Genomic DNA, 17,195 nt, shown 5'->3' with positions numbered 1-17,195 from the left:
ATTTGCACTGTTGCATGTATCTAGTTGCTATATAGCTGACCTTAAATATAGAGATAATGAACCTAGTATTTCCTGACCTATCGGAGTAACTGTGATGGACACAATGATATTTAGGGTGAGATTCTTTAGTATGGGAGAAGAAAAGTAGGTTGGGGTCTATTACAGTTTCACTTCTCGAGTCTATTGCAGTTTTCTTTTTACATGGTACGAAGCTTAGATTTGATATGTTTTAACTTACTATCTCTTCTTTAAATCATCGACATATTTGATCGCTGTCTATTTTCAATGCTGATCGAGATTCGATTAGTTCCGATATAAACATGGTCAATTTATACGAACACTATATATAATGGTAGCTGAGTAGCTCTCGTACGCTTTCATAAAATGATCCAGAAGTATGCATACGAATTTTTTTTGAAACTTACAGGGACATCCCTTAATATTAGACGCTATTTTGGTATCTATAGCATATAGATAGCTTCTTTGGTGGCTACTTTGAGGGATAGGTATGGTACACAATTTCAATCTGGTCAATATCATTGTGCGGACTTCCACTATAGGACCTCAATTTACAAATTTCTTCGAGCATACATGATACAACTAGCCTAAGTCTGCTTTTTATTTCCAGGGCTTAAAAGCGTGGCTACTGCATATGATCAGCGCCCTCTTCTGAGGTGATTCTTAGATTAGTATTCGAAATGAGCTATTTACACCTCCATACTCGTACTTCCTGACTCGGAGAACCTAATTCCGACGTGCGCTAGACCGGTTTATTTTACCACCTCATAATCATGGCAGAACCGTTATCGTAATATTACATAGAACTATTCAATGGATTACAGCTCAGCGAAATCGCATGAGGATACGCAAAAACACGCTAAAATATATTGATTGGGTCATTAGTAGACTCATGACGGATAAATTGATATTCCGTCAAAGTGATCCCGCGAGACCGCTTTCCGCTTTCCTATCGTAGCAAGAGAATTTCTCAGCTCGACAGATGCCAGGTAACCCTACCGTTGCTAATTTCCTATCCCATTGTATTTCTACGACGTAATGAGAGGAAGGAAGTGGAAGGAATTGTTGGTGGATGAGCAAGGTACTGCGCGTTTATACGTCGGACACGCGAATCGTGATATGCTGCCGGACAGCCCTTCACGCTGGGTCATAGATTCTACACTAGACAAGACCGAGTCACACTATACCATCCTAGGGCAAGTGATAAACCGCGCGGCGGGGACGAGCTAAATGAATCGACAGCAGCCCGAATGGAAAAATGGTCCAATTTTCGTATTGGTCCGAGAGACAGCCGTCAATCACCATGCTCAATAGAGTAGTGCATCACCTGGCCTTACACATTAGGAAAGGCGCGATAAATTCCCAGCAGCGCCATAGCCCATCTAGCCCTAGGGCGCGTTCATCGCGAGATCGCCAGAGTAGAGCTACAGTCAGTGAGAGTCTGGATAAGCATAGACATACAGGCTATTTTAATGGTCGTGAAATCCTCCTAAATAGTAGATATGTCCCGGTAGCTTCACTCAAGATCGAATTTAAGGCTCTTACTCGTGGTCGCTAGCGCGGATCCATCACAGGATATCAAAGCTTCCACCAGATCCGGGACAGAGTTAGCCGGCGGAGAGGTCGCAAATTTTCGATGAGCGGTGCATCTTTAAGTGTGGAATAACTTCCGGTCCAGTCATCGGTAGTGTCCTCTAACACCCGGGCTGTGGGCTCAAGCCTCGGTCTTCCGGCTGTTGTCCTGGACTTGCGATCGGTGAACGAGGAAACCAAAGCGTTAATCGACGACCCCGCACAAACGCGCGAGAAGGTCCGGGCCACACTAAAGGAGGAAACGACCACATCGAACTTTAAAATTATCGGGGTCAAATCGACATCCCGAACTCCAGTTTGGCGTCATCATTCTGGCGAATACAGCGCAGACCTCCAATTATGCCGCCCAGTTCCTCGCGTTCCATCTTCTCGACAAATGGCTCGGGGTCCCCGGACAGCAGAGGTTCGACTGGGATCGAAGAAACTGGTCACTGATCGAGCAAGAAAAACAATGGGTGGCGGACAAAATCAACTATCGCTCTCCGATTGTTCTCCCGCTCATGTTACCATTGGACGAATATGCTGGCACGTACACTCGCGCGGGCTATAAGGATGTCACCGTGTACTTGGACAGCGAAGGTGTTTTGCGCGCCGATCGGAAGGATATGACCTGGCTAGAAACGATCACGTTCCATCATGTGTCAGGGGAGCATTTCCTGATACATTCGGTATATCACGAGGATTTTGGGGCTTTTTGCCCCGAGGTCTACGATGCTGAGTTTCGACTTAGCATTGAAGGAAAGCCCTGGACCTTGGGGATTGCCTGGGAGAGAGCAATGGGTGGTGAAAAGATCTGGTTCGTGAGGACCTAGACCTATTATATGTTATTGGCCCTTCTATGAACTGCTTAATTCCGAGTCGTCTCATGATGGCTCTGATGGCTCTACTACTGTTCCTACGTAGGTGGATACAAACACCTTCCGATTATTCTTTATACTCCTAATCTTAATCTCACCACGGGTATCTTTACAGTATAGATTAAATTACTTAAAGTAGCAGCAAAATAGTTCAGTTATATATGTTACTATCGCTCTAATGCCATGCCGCTATAATAGGGTGCTCTCGAAACTTTTAACAATTTAAATTTTCTCTAGTGCGGTCAGTGGATAGATGTACTAGAAAAATACTACTACTACTAGCTATCTTGACGACTTGATTAGTATCGCGGCCTCTTTCAGTGCCTAAGCGAGGGTTATATCGTCCCTAGCATTCGCCCTTGCGTGATAAAGAAGCATCGTTTCTTGGGCCATGATATTGACTTATGATATTGACTCATGACATTGACTTATGACATTGACTCATGACATTGACTTATGACATTGACTCATGACATTAACTTATGACATTGACTTAACGACAAGAAAATTATATACTTGTTTACGACTTGGATCATGACGAACCGAGCGGCCGTATCACTTAACCCGGCCGCTCATGTATCTTAGCGGTATTTTTGGTAATACATCTATCTTAGGTTCTTATTGGGTTACAAAATCTACCGTCTTCCGTTTTTACACACAATTAGACTCTTTTTATTGGTGGCAGAAAATTAGCGCCAAAATGCATCCGTGGCCGGGTTACGGGATAGTAGATCCAGGTTGGTCGTTTCCCCCACGCAAATAATTTGTGCAGGGATCAACATGGATCTCACATTGCTGCCTAGTTAATACGCTACCCGGGACCAATCGATCAGTCGTCTGGACCTAGAAATGGCTAAATGGTGAGCATGGTGGAGATATGGACAGGGATCTCCTACCATCCATACTAATCACGCTAGACCGTGATCCCATCCTTCCAAAGTTAAATGATCTCGCTTATGCAAGGTGGCGCAGGCGATGCAGGAGTTTTCTTCTCTGACACGCTAATGCGTAGCCCACCCTCGCGGATCGGGCTTGGAGTTTGCGGCGCCCCGCTATTGTTCATTGACACGGGGTCGGAAGTTGGATAACCAGGCACATGAACCAATGAACACGAACCAATGAAATTAGGATGCTTATCCTACGTAACATTGACCAAGAATAAATCTAGCTAGCATCCTCTCATCGCTCAAAATGATGGCCCCATCACTCTCCTAGCGAGAATACATGTCAGCATTGTCTATATCTCATATACACATAGCATAATCATTCACTTGAAGGAAGAAATCGGACGTAGGACCTTTCATGGTCAACAGAAATAAAGTATTTGCCGGGCGTTGCATAGCCTCACGCTTTGCGGGCTTCGGCGACTTGACAATGCGTTTTGAGGTATTCCAGAAATAGATCCACGGAAAAGACCCATCGAGGATTGAAATAGTTCGTTCTCAGGCCATTTGCAATTTTCTAAATGAACTGCTAACTGGGGAGGGAATAATGGAGATCAGCGATTATTGCGTTATGAACTTACTCAATCCTCACAGAACCAAAGAAGCATGTCCAGAACTCAATGAGGCGCTCCCAGGAAGCGCTATTACCAGAGCCAATGATTCAGCTTTGGCTTGTTGACGTAAATGTCTCCTACTGTGCGAGTTGGTACAGGGAAATAGGCAATTGTTAGAATTACAAGCCACATTCACTAGCCCCAATAAAACCGAATATGGGACTTTGATTGAGACGTAGAGAGAAGAGATCCAAAGTGATTCGACCATTTTCTAGACGGCTGAAGTTGACCTGACTTGAAGAGCATCAAAAGAAAAGATTTCTAAAGTCCGCATTAGATTTTCATCCGATTTTTGGTTTGATAAATAACGCCTCTGCTTCAATTGCGTCAATCCATTCCCCTGATTCCCCCAGGATCTGAACAGCCCTTTTGAGATAGATCTTCCGTCCCTCTACTTTCTCTGACCATGTACGAAGAAGAATTGGTGCCGTGGAAGGAATGGGTCTTTGAAAGCAAGTATTGGAATAAGCCAAAAACACTGGTTTGTACCAATCCGCGAGTATGCGATCCATCAAGAATAATCAGAAAACAGATTCAGCGTATGACGGCACTCCAAGGAGGAAGAATGGAATGTGTAGGAGGCTCAATGGAAGAAGAAAATGTCGCTTTGCCATCACAAGACCCTCCATTTTCTCTACATCTTCGTATGTCTCGCAACCAGCCAGGTATCATACTTGAGTATTGCGTTCAGCAGAATCTGCACTCTGTCCCGACTATCAATATGTCACTATGTCAATAAGCATACCCTTAAATAGATGTGTTAGATTCGCTCACCATTGCGCCTTGGTCGTAAACTCTACGGGACTATGACTGATCCTATTTCGACACGGTACAAACAGCATCGCTGTCGGAACCTTTAAAGTAGTCATCGCGCTATCGTGACCGGCAAACGATATTATATCTAGTATTGATCTGAGCCCCACTTCCTCCTGAGCGGCATTCCGTAGATAGTCGAGCATAATCTTATCAAACGTCGCGGCAAGGCTTTCCCACACCTGCTCGAGTCGAAACGAAAATCTAGGGTTTTCCTTACTGATACTGTGCATCTCCCTATTGACCTCTTTCATTATACTGTCAATAACCTCATCCGATGGGTGTCGAATGTCGATCGTGAAGCTCGCCCACCCGGGTATGGTATTGGAAGATGCGCCGCTCGATTCTATTACCCTAACGGTGCCGACGGCCAAATGCTTCCGTGCATTGGCCTCGAGAACCAGAATCATTCTAGCGGTGGCAAAAAAAAGCATCGGCTCGCGTTACTATTGGAGTCGACCCTGCATGTCCTTGCAAACCAAGTTGCACTTCAAATCTATATACCACCGGATACCCTGGATCCCGGTCACTAAAAATACAGCATATCTTTCGTACATTATGCCAAAAAATTGAGATCCACTTTCACGGGCCTTAGGTCCATGGACAAATCACTTTTTGTCCACCTGGACAGGCCCACGGGCCGTCCACACGGGCATGTTGAAGTCTATACCCTATACTCTCTCGGTAAGGTCAATAGAGGTTATATAAGAGAACTTTGAAATAATCCTTATTAGTTCTATAATACTACTTAATATCTTAAAATTTCTTAATATTAATAGTGAAATAAAGTAGAAATTAAAGATAGAAACTAGAATTTTATTAAAAAATAGTATTTTATTAGGATGACTAAGTAATATTATGCGTCTAAATTAGGAAAGGTCAAACTTTTTTATGTAAATGAGGGCGGAGGGTCCGCTGAGGGCCGTGTCAGGGTGCAGGCTGGCAGGGTTATAATAGGAGAAGACCGGCGGGATCGGGTCGGGTTCAGAGGGTTTCTAATTGCTCTGGCAGCAGGTCGCCGGATGGTCTAGCGTAACCTATTATACAAGACGTAGCTCGAAGAGCTACAACAGGATCCAGATCGGAAGTGCAGATAAACAAAATATAGATCACGTGCCCATGATCTCCCTTATCGGTCCTAGCGGGTCCCTACGGACCCTATCAGGACACACCGTGACAGGCCGGAGGTTCTGGCCCTTGAACCGATGTGGGTCGGGTTGAGGGCTAGTACCTCCGGCCCTCAAAAAATTTTTAATGAGGTCTAATCGTAGTATGATGGAATTACCCGATTTTTTTTTCCCATACTAATGAAATTCACCCGAACTGTAATGGTGTCTATTACAATTACCCCTATAGGTTAGGTTTGATACAATTGGTCCCTTTCGCCTCCGTAGGAATGCAATGCCAAAGGAGTAAAGTCATTATTATAATGTGGAAGTGGGAGATAAACGGCGCCTCGGCGCCTCGGCGCTTCGGAATCTCGGAATGTTCGGCGTCTTCATCATGATGGGTATTCTTGGCGCCAATAGGCCCCAAGCGGGGAAGATGGAAGATGACTACAATATGTAGGCTGACAGCTTCACACAAAACGTATGTGATATTGGGTATGGGGGGAGAAAAGAGAGAAGGAGCAGAAGACCTGGAGGATATGCCCCCAGACCCAAAACTAAGCTAGTCCTCAACGGGATGCCAGCGCTGCTCAGGTCACATGATATGACCCAGGTCTCTGAACACGTAATTACGGTCGAACAGCATGTACCAATGGTATGGGTCACGTCTGTGTACTTGTCTGGTATTCTCTAGTCTCCACCACAGCAGTTTAACATGTGGTACGCTGACTAATAAAGTTGATTACATGATCTATTGTTCCGACACCAGGGACACCAACAGGTATGTTTAAGGTTTTACGTTGCAAACAAGGAATCATGAGAGCTCTGTGTCATAGAACGAGATGACTCCACCATACCTGATGATCGGCGATCCAATGACTCATTCACTTGTACCGTGTACTCTCACACCGCCACTCTGTTTATCTGCTCACTCAATTAGGGTTAGGAGTCATTATACCATTTTAGCCAAAGTTAGCCGAGCTTTATAAACATAGTTATGCCAATCAGAAATGACTGGCCTCAGTCCACCTCCAACACTTTCGAGGAAAGAGCCTGCGGTGTACCTCGATCTTTACGGTGGATTTCCGCCAAATATAAAAAACAAGCCTTGCAAGTTAATAATTAGGTCTTCATATAGGAGGCTGTATGATAGGGTGGAATATGGGTCAGAAGCAGAAGACTACGCCTGCTACACTGTGAGTAAGCAGATGGTATTCAGACTCATCGAGGGGCTGGTTGACGTGACAACAGAGAGTCAGGAAGAGCTCCAAGTCTGTGAGCTATACCGCTTCAAAACGTTCGTTGTTACATAACTAGCCACTCAGCTGACGATGTGCCTCCAATTGAGCCAGCGACTTGTCGAAAATCATTAACATTTGTTTAGACAGTCTTCCTGGTCACGTTCAACACGCATTCCTGGCTAATCAAAAACTTCCTTGCAGTACATGTTTCTCGCTCCATACGACTATATGAATTTTCCCAATCAGCCGGCCCGGCAAGCAATCGCTTCAACTGTGTCAACAAAGTTTTTTGGATTTTTTGGCATCCATTTTGGGCAAAGGAGCGGAGAAATATTATCCGTATTGGCGTAATATTAAGGCATCAACAAGCCATGCCGGATTGAAGATTCCAGGTCGAAAGGCATTTTGAGAATATGAAGCAAGCAAGTCTCAAGCACAGCCGCTCTTTGTACCGGGGCATTGCTGAGGTAGCGTTTTCGGTACATTTGAATGAATTCAGTAAAGGCTTTCATCACGTCTTCTTTTGTAGCCAAATAACTTGCAATTTCTCTGCACAGAGTTTGCGCATCGCCTGGAAGGTAGTTATCGCTTTTGAGGGAGATTGACTCCACAAAATATGGTATAAAGCCCCTCAGTGCTGTAGCCAAATAATTTCTATCATCGTAATCGCACGGCTTCAGATCATCCCTTCCATATACCAATACCGCCCTGGAAAGCTGTCAGCCGTAGAGTCCAAAAAGAATAGGGAAGTGGAAAGCAATTTTATCCGTACAGGTAGAGATATTCATCTTGCAGACTTTGGAAGATGCCACCCTGACAGCTAAAATTTGTTTAGTCTTGAAATTGCTGAGGCAAATCCTCTGGTTCTATCTCAGTCACTTACGCAGGGATCTCAGCTATGATCAGTGTGGGTATAGAGGCATTTCTGAGAAGTCTCTCAGTAAGCTCACGCGCCGGAATAACAGTATCATCTTTCCCATTGACCTGTGTACACACTCCGTTAATGAAGCAATATAGCGAAGAATAATTTTGCTTGTTATTTCCAAACACGCTGCCCACTTCATTAGTATGCTTTTTCAAACAAAAGAAAAACTGTATGACCTACATGCGACCTAGTCGATTGAAAACCACTATATTTGCCTCAACGATCACCAGATTCGGAATGGCAGTATGTTCATGGTTTCCGTGAACGAAGAAGTAACGCATGGAACCTTGTCCACCAGTTCGATAGAGCATCATGTTACCTAAGATGGCTCAAAGCTTTATTGCGAACTTTAGCAAAGTCAAGTCGAATTATTTTCGCAACCCAATTTATTAGTTGCGTGACATTGAGGTTTCTGTTATCTCGAAAGGGGCTGGGGGGCTGAGGGGCTATGCTGTATTTATCGAACCCACAGGTAATTTATAATGTCTGTGCCCACGTGTACACTCCGCCACCGTAAATACAGCTGTTGGGTCAACGGTTCTGCGTATGAGCTAGTATTGACCTGAGAATTGAGAAGATTGGTGAAATAATTATTTACAAGACCCCTATTGAGAGTGCCTTATGACCCGAGTGGCTACCGCAGTGGCGCAACAAAGAATGGACAAAAATATACATCAAACTTCCTTGACCGCTACCTAGACCTGAAATTGAAAAGCACAAGTTGCTCGGAATACACGGGAAGTGGCAGAGTCTATAAATAGAGCCCGAAGCATCCACAAATACAGTGATTGTTTCAGGATTCCTTATTCGCCGAACATTTTTTCTTTTTAAGCTTGCATTTGAACTCGGCAATTTCGGCTTCAGAATGCTTGGAATGAAGTGTCCCACAAATCTATTGAGATATCTGTGGGTGAAACGACAGATTCTTGCCTGAGTTTTTACTCGCCGCTATATCGCTGTCCTCAGATTGTAGCCTGACCGAGATAAATGTTCATCAAGGCCAAAAATTATTATATGACATGGTTAAAAAGTGTTAATTGACCCAACCTGCCCTGCGCAGTTCCCCCCGGCTGACACACCGTGGTTGGCAGATTTTTCATTGAACGAACTACTGGCTCTCATTCGATAATGGAGCTTCGCATCGATAATAGAGCCTCGCTTGACGCAAGGCTGGCTGTTCTGCGTAACCTGTCTCATCAAGGGGTGCGACGCCCGAAATCGCGATGTATCCGAAACCTCCGAGATATTAGTCATATGTAACGTATTTCAAAAGCGAGTGGCGGACCCCATCAACATATTATTTTTAAAAGCATATACCACCACCAGTAACCTATTTACGCCTAATTGGGCATGAAGTGCGTTTATGCTCTTTAATCGCACAGTCAGAACACGTAGGCAAAGCTCTCATTCGCTGCTGCAAAGGTGCTGCGGGCGCTTCCTCTGGGGGTAGTGTATCCGCTTCAACGACCTCTGGGGGTGCGTTTAGGGCCTGTAAGGCCTCTCCTGCACTAAATCTCCCTATGCCTGTATAATTTCTAACATAAACTAGCAATGGTTCAGTTATAGATGAACGAGTTAAAGATCGAGCATCACCTTAGTACACATAACCCGAAACAAACAATACTCAATATAACCATCTAGTGTTATATAATACCTATCTACTAGAGATCTAGATATCAAAATTTGAATATAGAAAATCTGGATACTAACTTAAAACTATGTTCAACTTTTAGTGAAATCGTACAAGTAGATTGGAGTAAAGTCTGGTGCTAAAAATATTTGTAGTCTGCTATGACCTACTTTGTGATCCTATATAAAAAAGCGCTAGGACTTTTGCAGTCTAGTAGACTACAGTCACTCCCAATGCATTGGGGGCTCCTAGAATACGGAAGAGACCCTTATCGGTACCTTTGAGATTGTTGAAGAGAGGAGCTTTATCATCAGTCTCGCAGACCATGCGTATGATGGCACCAGCTTCAAGATCCGGGTCGACTTCACGGGTCAATTTCGACCAAGTCGTTATCGTTCTTTAAAGCCTCCATATACGATCGGAAGTTCATATTGGGAAGATTTTCAATTGCGGGGTCCTGGTGGCGAGGCATGGTGATAATGATCCAAGAGGGTAATAATGATCCAAGAACATGGATCTAATCAAGTCCGTTTGGATAAAAGACTAACATATTGTAGACGAGGGAGAAAAAGGGCTTATTTGTGTTCGAAACGAAGAACACGCTAATAATCCTTCATCATCCGGCATTTGTTCTCTCACAATTGCCATTGGCTGTTTATAATTAACGAAGGTCTGGTCAGACTTTCAACTCCGGCCGAGCAAGTGCAGATCAATAACCCGTACATTACTTTCCCGCAACCATCCGCTCCCCACATCTCCGGCAACCGAGCGAAAATTTGTGGGGGCCGCGGGTCTCGGGATCTCGGGGCCTCGGGATCAACTTCGGAACTGTTCAACTGTGATTTGGCCAAATTTCCTTTCGATCCCCTAATCAAAGGCAACTGACGCAAATGACACAAGAATCAATGATGAACGGTGGTGATGGGCTGATCGCTGATGCTATAAAATTCATTCATTGTTTTCTGTATTATCTGGTCGTCACAATTGCATACAAGATAGGGAATGATCGTTGTCTAAGTAATATACAGGACCCCCGTTGATCAGCGCTTAACCTTGCTCCGTTCGAAACCTTCCCAACGCGGAAAGTCTTCGCAATGAATACCAAAAGAATCGAGCATGCGACCAACACTTTGATCAACCAGTTGTTGGATGGTCTCGGGTCTGGTGTAGAAGGCCGGAACTGGAGGGAAGACGATTGCTCCCGACTGGGGAAAGCAGATCCCCTCGGCAATATGGAGCCTATGGAGGGTAAGCTCATCGATCAACTGCTTCATAAATGAGAACTTGTACGGAGTAAGGGACATCTGATATGAATCGATATTTTGTAAGCCCAAGAATATATGAACCGGTATGAGACACCTTACGCCCAAATTAATTTATTACGATGGTATCAAGCTGCAGTTTGTCAAAAAACAAATAGAATACAGCATATTTTTCATAAATTATATAGGAAACGTTCCTCAATCTCATAGGCCGTAATGGGTTTCTCACGCACGCCAGCCTATAGACAACCTTGACTAAGCCCATCAAGGCCCGGCCCATGGGCTTTGCCGAAGTCTACAGGGTATAAAGCTTATCTCTCTCTTGGGACTCCTGATTCCCCTAAGAATCAGTTTTGACTATAATCTGATACCTGCTATTTTATACCTATCTATTCCCCCTTTTTTTATCCATAAACCCTATACTGATCATCTCTATAGTCTCGATAATACCGGGCCGGCTAAGAGGATAGGGCAACTTAAGGTTGATTCCCCCATCCACAGAACTAACAATTACAATTTAAGCGATAATTACTACTAGGCCATTGGTTACATTCTGATGCAATCTCTTGATAGCGACCGCTTTAGTAGTAAGAGAATTTGGTTAAAATTATAAAGTTATTCCCAGCTCGCTTTATTTAAGTCAAAGAAACTTTCCACATTAGTGTATCCCCAATCGCCTTTCTACATATTCCTAAATCAACCAAACCGACTTATTCGAATCATCTTCAATTATCAACTTAATTGCGTCTTTGAGTTTCATAAATATATCTTCTCCTAGTAGTCCTTCTAATCAGCTCTGCCGTGAGGCCAACCGCAAAACAATTGAAAAATACCTCTACGGAAAGGGTGTGGCTCGACTGGAAATGCTTCACAGAAGATGTATTGAAAGAGCTGACATACGCCACCCAACCATTCGACCCTATCTCTCCTGATGCCATAACCCCACTTTGCTGCCAGGACAAGGAGGAACTTGCCAAGAACTTCCAGCTCAACGTAGAGATATTTAGCGACTCATGCGTGGACCCCAAAATCTACGGAATCAAAGACCATAACAAGTTCTGGGAGGATACTGTAATGGATGTGACATTTCTCGTTGGTGGAAGAATGATTCAATACCAACAACCCTTCTATGTCATGTCCTTTGATATGGAGAATGGGCTGATGAAATTTTCAGAAAAATCGTCAATCCGCTTCAAACAATCCGCTTCAAATGATCAAAGTTCACGGAACCACCGACCCGGAGCTCCTCCTGACAAAGAATGAGCCTATTGAGGGCTGAATGTAATTTGATGAAGTGCAGTCAGATCACATGGTTGTATATTAATGCACGTGAGATATAAGTCTTCCCCGCCATTTCCCACTCTCCGACATTTGAAGGGTGGTGAAGGGAAACAAGTACATACGGCACTTGGACCCCAGGGCGCCTGACCTACGGGGACCAATTACCACCAATCTATCTTATCGCACTTCCAAGTTATTTACTTATTGTACTAGCAATTGAACTACCTGAACTGCATGTATATACGGAATGCAATTTCACAGTAGAGAAAAATCAGTCGCATATCCAAACAGTTATTCCTAATCATGAATTATGCAACCAAATAATATGTTACTAGGCTACAAATCGATCCAAAATAGACTGACCTCCTGCTAATCATCGAATTATTGACCCATGAAATTCCTTCCCCGGATCCAGATACGAATCCTCTTCCCGTACGAATGGAAAATGAATATCGTCATATAAACGCCCACATTGATAGCTGCCACAGATATAAACACCGTTAGGAGACCATTGGACGCAACCCAGTCATTGACAAACCAGGTCCATATCTAAGCCACGGCAGAATACCCAGTTCTTGGTAGGAAGCCCAGCCTTTGTTCACAATCCTTTCGGAGCTTTACCAATGGAGGATGGCAACCCGGAAGGGAATGATTGATGTTTTAAATTGACCAGATAGACGGCGATCCAGCCTTACAGATTAGATGCTGAAGTTTCTCCTGGATATTGACCTCCGGGTTAATCAGCTAGTGAAATATCATATCTGGCCGTACCTGCAGTTGGCACATGCCTGGCGGATGCGCTTAATACTTCCAGCGTGGAGGTGGCCGTGAGTCATGTCCATTTCGAAATGAGTTCCATGTGTTCAAGACAAGCAAATATGGCCAAGTGACAAGGTTCCGACGATCATGAGATCTAGAGCTGCGGGTACGGGGGAGCTGTAAACCAGAGGCAGCTCCCCCGAAGCGGCTTTTTCCCGGATCTCCCAGTTTACCGAAAGATCTCTGAAGAACGTGTTCACAGCAAGCTCAATCCTCCGGGCCGTCAAATGGGCCCCCATGATTCCAGCAGGGATATGTGGCGGCGATTTCTCCCATTTATTTTAATGATGTGCTGTGTTATGCTGTGAACGCGACTGGTCGCAAGTTCAAAACGTTCGCCGAAGTGGACATGATCGCCTAGTCATTCCAACCAAAACAAAGCAACTAAGACAGGTGATTTCAGCTTCCATCAGAGCCCAGGAGAGCAGCATTCGGACAATTTGCATTGGCTGGTTGAGCGTCAGCCGGCTTTCTCACTTTATTATCCCAATCGGGTACTTTGGCATCGCGCCTCCCAGCGGCTTGTTGTTGACCCACCGAACCTCGAATTGGACTTGGACTGACAATCGCCTTTGGGACCAGCAAAGAAACTGTCCCCCCCCCCGCATATACTTTAATCGTGGATAACAAATCCTCAATTTTCTTGCCACTTTCAGTAATTCTGTCCATACCCACTCTTATCGTGATGTTCAACCGATTCCGAAGTCATGCAAATATGGGTTTTGTTATCGGCAAAACAGTATGTTTTATCAATATAGCAGAATTTTTTAATTAATGAATATCCTCGTCGACTTTCCTTTCTTACTTTTTTTTTTTTTTGGATCCTCCAACTCAACGGTGCAGCTCTCGCCAGAATGAACTCCCGCGACGGTTTCCAATGGACGCCTGAGACTGGCCTTGCGCCAGGTGTGCCTTCAATCGGTGTGATTTCGCCTCCCATCAATGTTACCTCTTCTTCAACAGTTTACGATGCTATTGTTGTTGGAGGTGGATATTCTGGTCTCACGGCTACTCGCGATTTGACCGTTGCTGGTGTGAAACGTCCGCGTCTCGACTTTGACTTCTATTCGAGTTTGCTAATCATAACAGGTCTTCGTGTTCTTTTGATAGAGGCTCGCGATTGAATTGGAGGTCGTTTTTGGTCCTCAAACATTGGCGACTATCCGTTTGAGATGGGTGGGACTTGGGTGCATTGAGGTCAGCCTCACGTTTGGCGCGAGATTTCGCGATACAATATGCGAACCGAGCTGGAAGAGTCATTTGATTTCTCTCGTGGAGTTGACCACTTCCAATTGCGCACAAACCAGGGAGCGACAAGTATGAGCCATGAAGAAGAGGTTCGTCCAGCAAAACCGAAATGATCTCAATTTGCGCCTGACTTTCTCCTGTAGGACGTTCTGCTTGCCGCTGGCCTCGAAAAGTTCGTGGATGTCGATGGTGATACGGGCAGGAAGGTGCTCTCATTCGCCCATGATTCATTCCATAACCCCGAAGCTCGCCAGTATGATAAGACGTCTGCACAGGACCGCTTGAACGCCAATTTTTGTCGCTCACTCCCAACGAACGTGCATGCCTTGAGAGCTTTATCCTGCTCTGCAGCTGTGGAACATTGGGAACGACTAGCTTCTTCGAGTTCCTTCATTGGTGGGCTTTGTGCGGTTACTCCTATCGCGGCAGCATGGACGCCCTGATCTCGTACAAATTCAAGGGAGGTCAACGAGCTTCGCAATCATGTTCTTCAAAAAGGCTCTTGCTACTGGAAAACTCTCCTATGCTTTCAACAGTCCTGTGAGCTCTATCAGCGATCAGGGCGATGCAGTCACTCTTACTACTCGAGATGGTCGCCAGTATACTGGTACTCGTTTGGTCTCTCAACGTTCTTAACTACGTGACCTTCGATCCTCCCCTGGACACCCAGCGTGCGGCAGCCACAAACATCGGTCATGTCAACCAATGTGTAAAGGTGCGCGCTGAGTTTTCCAACAAGGATATGCGATCATGGACTGGAATCTCTTATCCATTCAACAAGCTCACTTACGCCATCGGTGACGGAACTACACCCGCAGGAAACACCCCCATTGTTTGTTTCGGCGGTTTCCATAACCGCATGCACCCCGAGGAGGATATTAATTTAGCCGAAGAGGCCGTAGAGAGCATGGCTCCCGGAAACATGGATATTAAGCGATTGGTTTCCACAACTGGAGCAAAGATGAGTTTGCTAAGGGCGCCTGGTTCTTCTCACCTCCTCAGCTTTTATCCAGTTCATTGGATGCGATGCGGGCACGACATGAAAACATTGTCTTTGCCAATTCTGATTGGGCGGTTGGCTGGCGTAGCTTCATTGATGCTGCTATCGAGGAGGGTACACGGGCGGCTATGACTGTGAAGACAAAGCTTCAACTCGCTCCTCCTTTGCGTTCCTGCCTATAGATGAATTATCACATTCCGTATTTTGCTCGTTTAATGACTAGCTTGTGTTATGAATTTGAACAGTTATTTTACCATGAATCATTGCATTCTTTCTAAAATCTGACTGCTCAGTCATCATGAGAAGCGTAGAATGTCCTCAATGGTTTCAATGAGAGCGCTCCGTGCCGGTCATGTGTGACACGTACATAGACATCCGTCATATGGACTCGTGATAGTGATTTGCACCCGTAGTGGTTGAGATGCAAAACAATGACAATACATTGAATTAGTCACGTTAGGCCGGAATGGAAATCCTATCTGGCAAAGATCATCTTTGAAGGAGTGAGACCCGAATTATTCTAGTTGGTCTAAATGGACCTATCTGGAAGTCGACGTTGGAACTCGTAGAAATCGCCAGGCTACTTTAGACTTTAAGTGCTTGATTGGTCAGAGTTATTTCCATGATCTGGGAAATTTTTATCGTCGCTAAGCTTTGCCATCGATAATGGCGGTCTTAGTCAAGCCAGTTCTCTCGACTTTTTCTCCATTCGGCAATGTTGGTACCACACTTCCTCGCACTGCACCTCTTATCACTATCCGCTGAACTATGAAGGATTTCACCTATCTCCGATGGCGATACAAGCATTAATGCGCGAGGAATCGAGAATTCTTAAGCAATTGAATGTGCTGTCTGTGTGACCTTCATCCAATCTCTACGCTCGCAAGTGGTCCAAATCATACAACATGGATTTAGAAGATCTCAAAGTCAAAAATAGTATGGGCTAGAATTTTTTGCTCTTTTCCTATTGATGCTCCTGCTGACAATATTCTTCCCCCTTCAGCATCTAACGATGTGGAAAGACGTTCGTTACAACTTCATCTACCCTAGATCCCGCCAGACTCGCTAACGACTTACCAGAATTTACCTGTGGAGAGAGGCGTGTCGAGAAAATACAACTCAACGGCCTCTATACCCAAGCCGAAGGGAGAAGGCAGATGACAAAGTTAGAGACTATATCCGCGAGTTGGGTTATATGCGACAGCTGGGCCGGAATCGCAGGCACAATATCTCTCGCAGTTGCCCAAGGTGGTCCAGCCACTTTGATCTATGGAACCTTCTTAATTTTTTTTTGGTTGGTGCCTGTGCTCTACGCTAGCCGAACTGACTTGTTTATCCGACTGCCGGCGGACAATACCACTGGACCTCTATCATTGGCCCCTAAGTCCATGAATCGTGCCTTGGTGACTTCTTTTAGTTTGAAGGAAAATGGGGTTTTCCGCTAACTGGTCTCAGACTTACTGCTGTGGAATGGCAACCGTATTTTCCTGGATAGCCATTTGCACCGGCATTGCTATAATCCCCGCACAACTCATTGTCGGGATCGCATTGTTCTACAACCCAGATTACGTCCCATCAGCATGGCATTACTTCTTGATCTACTAAGCCATCAACGGACTCGTGCTATTATACAATATCACCTACCTGCAACGAACTCTTTGGATTCATGATGTCGCCTGTGAGTACCTGTATCCAGATCAAAACGAGTAGGTCTTAATTCGCCAGTTTTTGCGACTATTGCCAGCTTTTTCGTTATAACTATTACATGCATTGCTCGAAAATCTTCCAACTATCAGCCCTCCAACAGTGTCTGGGGAGCGTACCTGAATGATAGTGGTTGA

At 44.9% G+C, this 17,195-nt stretch overlaps 9 protein-coding genes across 9 annotated transcripts; 6 read left to right on the top strand and 3 right to left on the bottom strand.

The window, feature by feature from the left end:
• Positions 1-1,520: 1,520 nt before the first annotated feature.
• Positions 1,521-2,423, top strand: N7520_010205 (beta-lactamase/transpeptidase-like protein; the record flags this gene model as incomplete). Its single annotated transcript, XM_057144139.1, has 4 exons — positions 1,521-1,528; positions 1,577-1,640; positions 1,697-1,828; positions 1,908-2,423. 4 exons carry the CDS (start codon positions 1,521-1,523, stop codon positions 2,421-2,423), a joined length of 720 nt encoding a protein of 239 aa, XP_056993427.1.
• Positions 2,424-4,660: 2,237 nt separating this feature from the next.
• Positions 4,661-5,249, bottom strand: N7520_010204 (uncharacterized protein; the record flags this gene model as incomplete). The annotated part of the gene is made up of 2 exons (XM_057144138.1): positions 4,661-4,739; positions 4,801-5,249. 2 exons carry the CDS (start codon positions 5,247-5,249, stop codon positions 4,661-4,663), a joined length of 528 nt encoding a protein of 175 aa, XP_056993426.1.
• A 2,293-nt stretch (positions 5,250-7,542) lies between these two features.
• On the bottom strand, positions 7,543-8,428 carry N7520_010203 (uncharacterized protein; the record flags this gene model as incomplete). The annotated part of the gene is made up of 4 exons (XM_057144137.1): positions 7,543-7,897; positions 7,962-8,009; positions 8,073-8,240; positions 8,295-8,428. The coding sequence occupies 4 exons, from the start codon at positions 8,426-8,428 to the stop codon at positions 7,543-7,545; spliced, it is 705 nt and encodes a 234-aa protein (XP_056993425.1).
• Positions 8,429-9,954: 1,526 nt separating this feature from the next.
• Positions 9,955-10,216, bottom strand: N7520_010202 (UbiD family decarboxylase; the record flags this gene model as incomplete). The annotated part of the gene is given in 2 exon segments (XM_057144136.1): positions 9,955-10,141; positions 10,161-10,216. 2 exon segments carry the CDS (start codon positions 10,214-10,216, stop codon positions 9,955-9,957), a joined length of 243 nt encoding a protein of 80 aa, XP_056993424.1.
• A 622-nt stretch (positions 10,217-10,838) lies between these two features.
• Positions 10,839-11,024, top strand: N7520_010201 (uncharacterized protein; the record flags this gene model as incomplete). Its single annotated transcript, XM_057144135.1, has 1 exon — positions 10,839-11,024. The coding sequence occupies one exon, from the start codon at positions 10,839-10,841 to the stop codon at positions 11,022-11,024; it is 186 nt and encodes a 61-aa protein (XP_056993423.1).
• Positions 11,025-13,960: 2,936 nt separating this feature from the next.
• Positions 13,961-14,230, top strand: N7520_010200 (uncharacterized protein; the record flags this gene model as incomplete). The annotated part of the gene is made up of 1 exon (XM_057144134.1): positions 13,961-14,230. One exon carries the CDS (start codon positions 13,961-13,963, stop codon positions 14,228-14,230), a length of 270 nt encoding a protein of 89 aa, XP_056993422.1.
• A 111-nt stretch (positions 14,231-14,341) lies between these two features.
• Positions 14,342-14,797, top strand: N7520_010199 (uncharacterized protein; the record flags this gene model as incomplete). Its single annotated transcript, XM_057144133.1, has 2 exons — positions 14,342-14,443; positions 14,498-14,797. 2 exons carry the CDS (start codon positions 14,342-14,344, stop codon positions 14,795-14,797), a joined length of 402 nt encoding a protein of 133 aa, XP_056993421.1.
• Positions 14,798-14,837: 40 nt separating this feature from the next.
• N7520_010198 (uncharacterized protein) lies at positions 14,838-15,536 on the top strand (the record flags this gene model as incomplete). Its single annotated transcript, XM_057144132.1, has 3 exons — positions 14,838-14,894; positions 14,944-15,294; positions 15,357-15,536. 3 exons carry the CDS (start codon positions 14,838-14,840, stop codon positions 15,534-15,536), a joined length of 588 nt encoding a protein of 195 aa, XP_056993420.1.
• Positions 15,537-16,259: 723 nt separating this feature from the next.
• N7520_010197 (uncharacterized protein) lies at positions 16,260-16,959 on the top strand (the record flags this gene model as incomplete). The annotated part of the gene is made up of 3 exons (XM_057144131.1): positions 16,260-16,290; positions 16,405-16,757; positions 16,810-16,959. The coding sequence occupies 3 exons, from the start codon at positions 16,260-16,262 to the stop codon at positions 16,957-16,959; spliced, it is 534 nt and encodes a 177-aa protein (XP_056993419.1).
• Between the last annotated feature and the right edge of the window lie 236 nt (positions 16,960-17,195).

This window comes from Penicillium odoratum (genome assembly GCF_028828045.1).
Source record: "Penicillium odoratum strain IBT 22623 chromosome Unknown utg000006l_segment0_segment0, whole genome shotgun sequence".
Taxonomy (NCBI): Eukaryota; Fungi; Ascomycota; class Eurotiomycetes; order Eurotiales; family Aspergillaceae; genus Penicillium; species Penicillium odoratum.
This window is presented reverse-complemented; position numbering and strand designations above follow the sequence as displayed.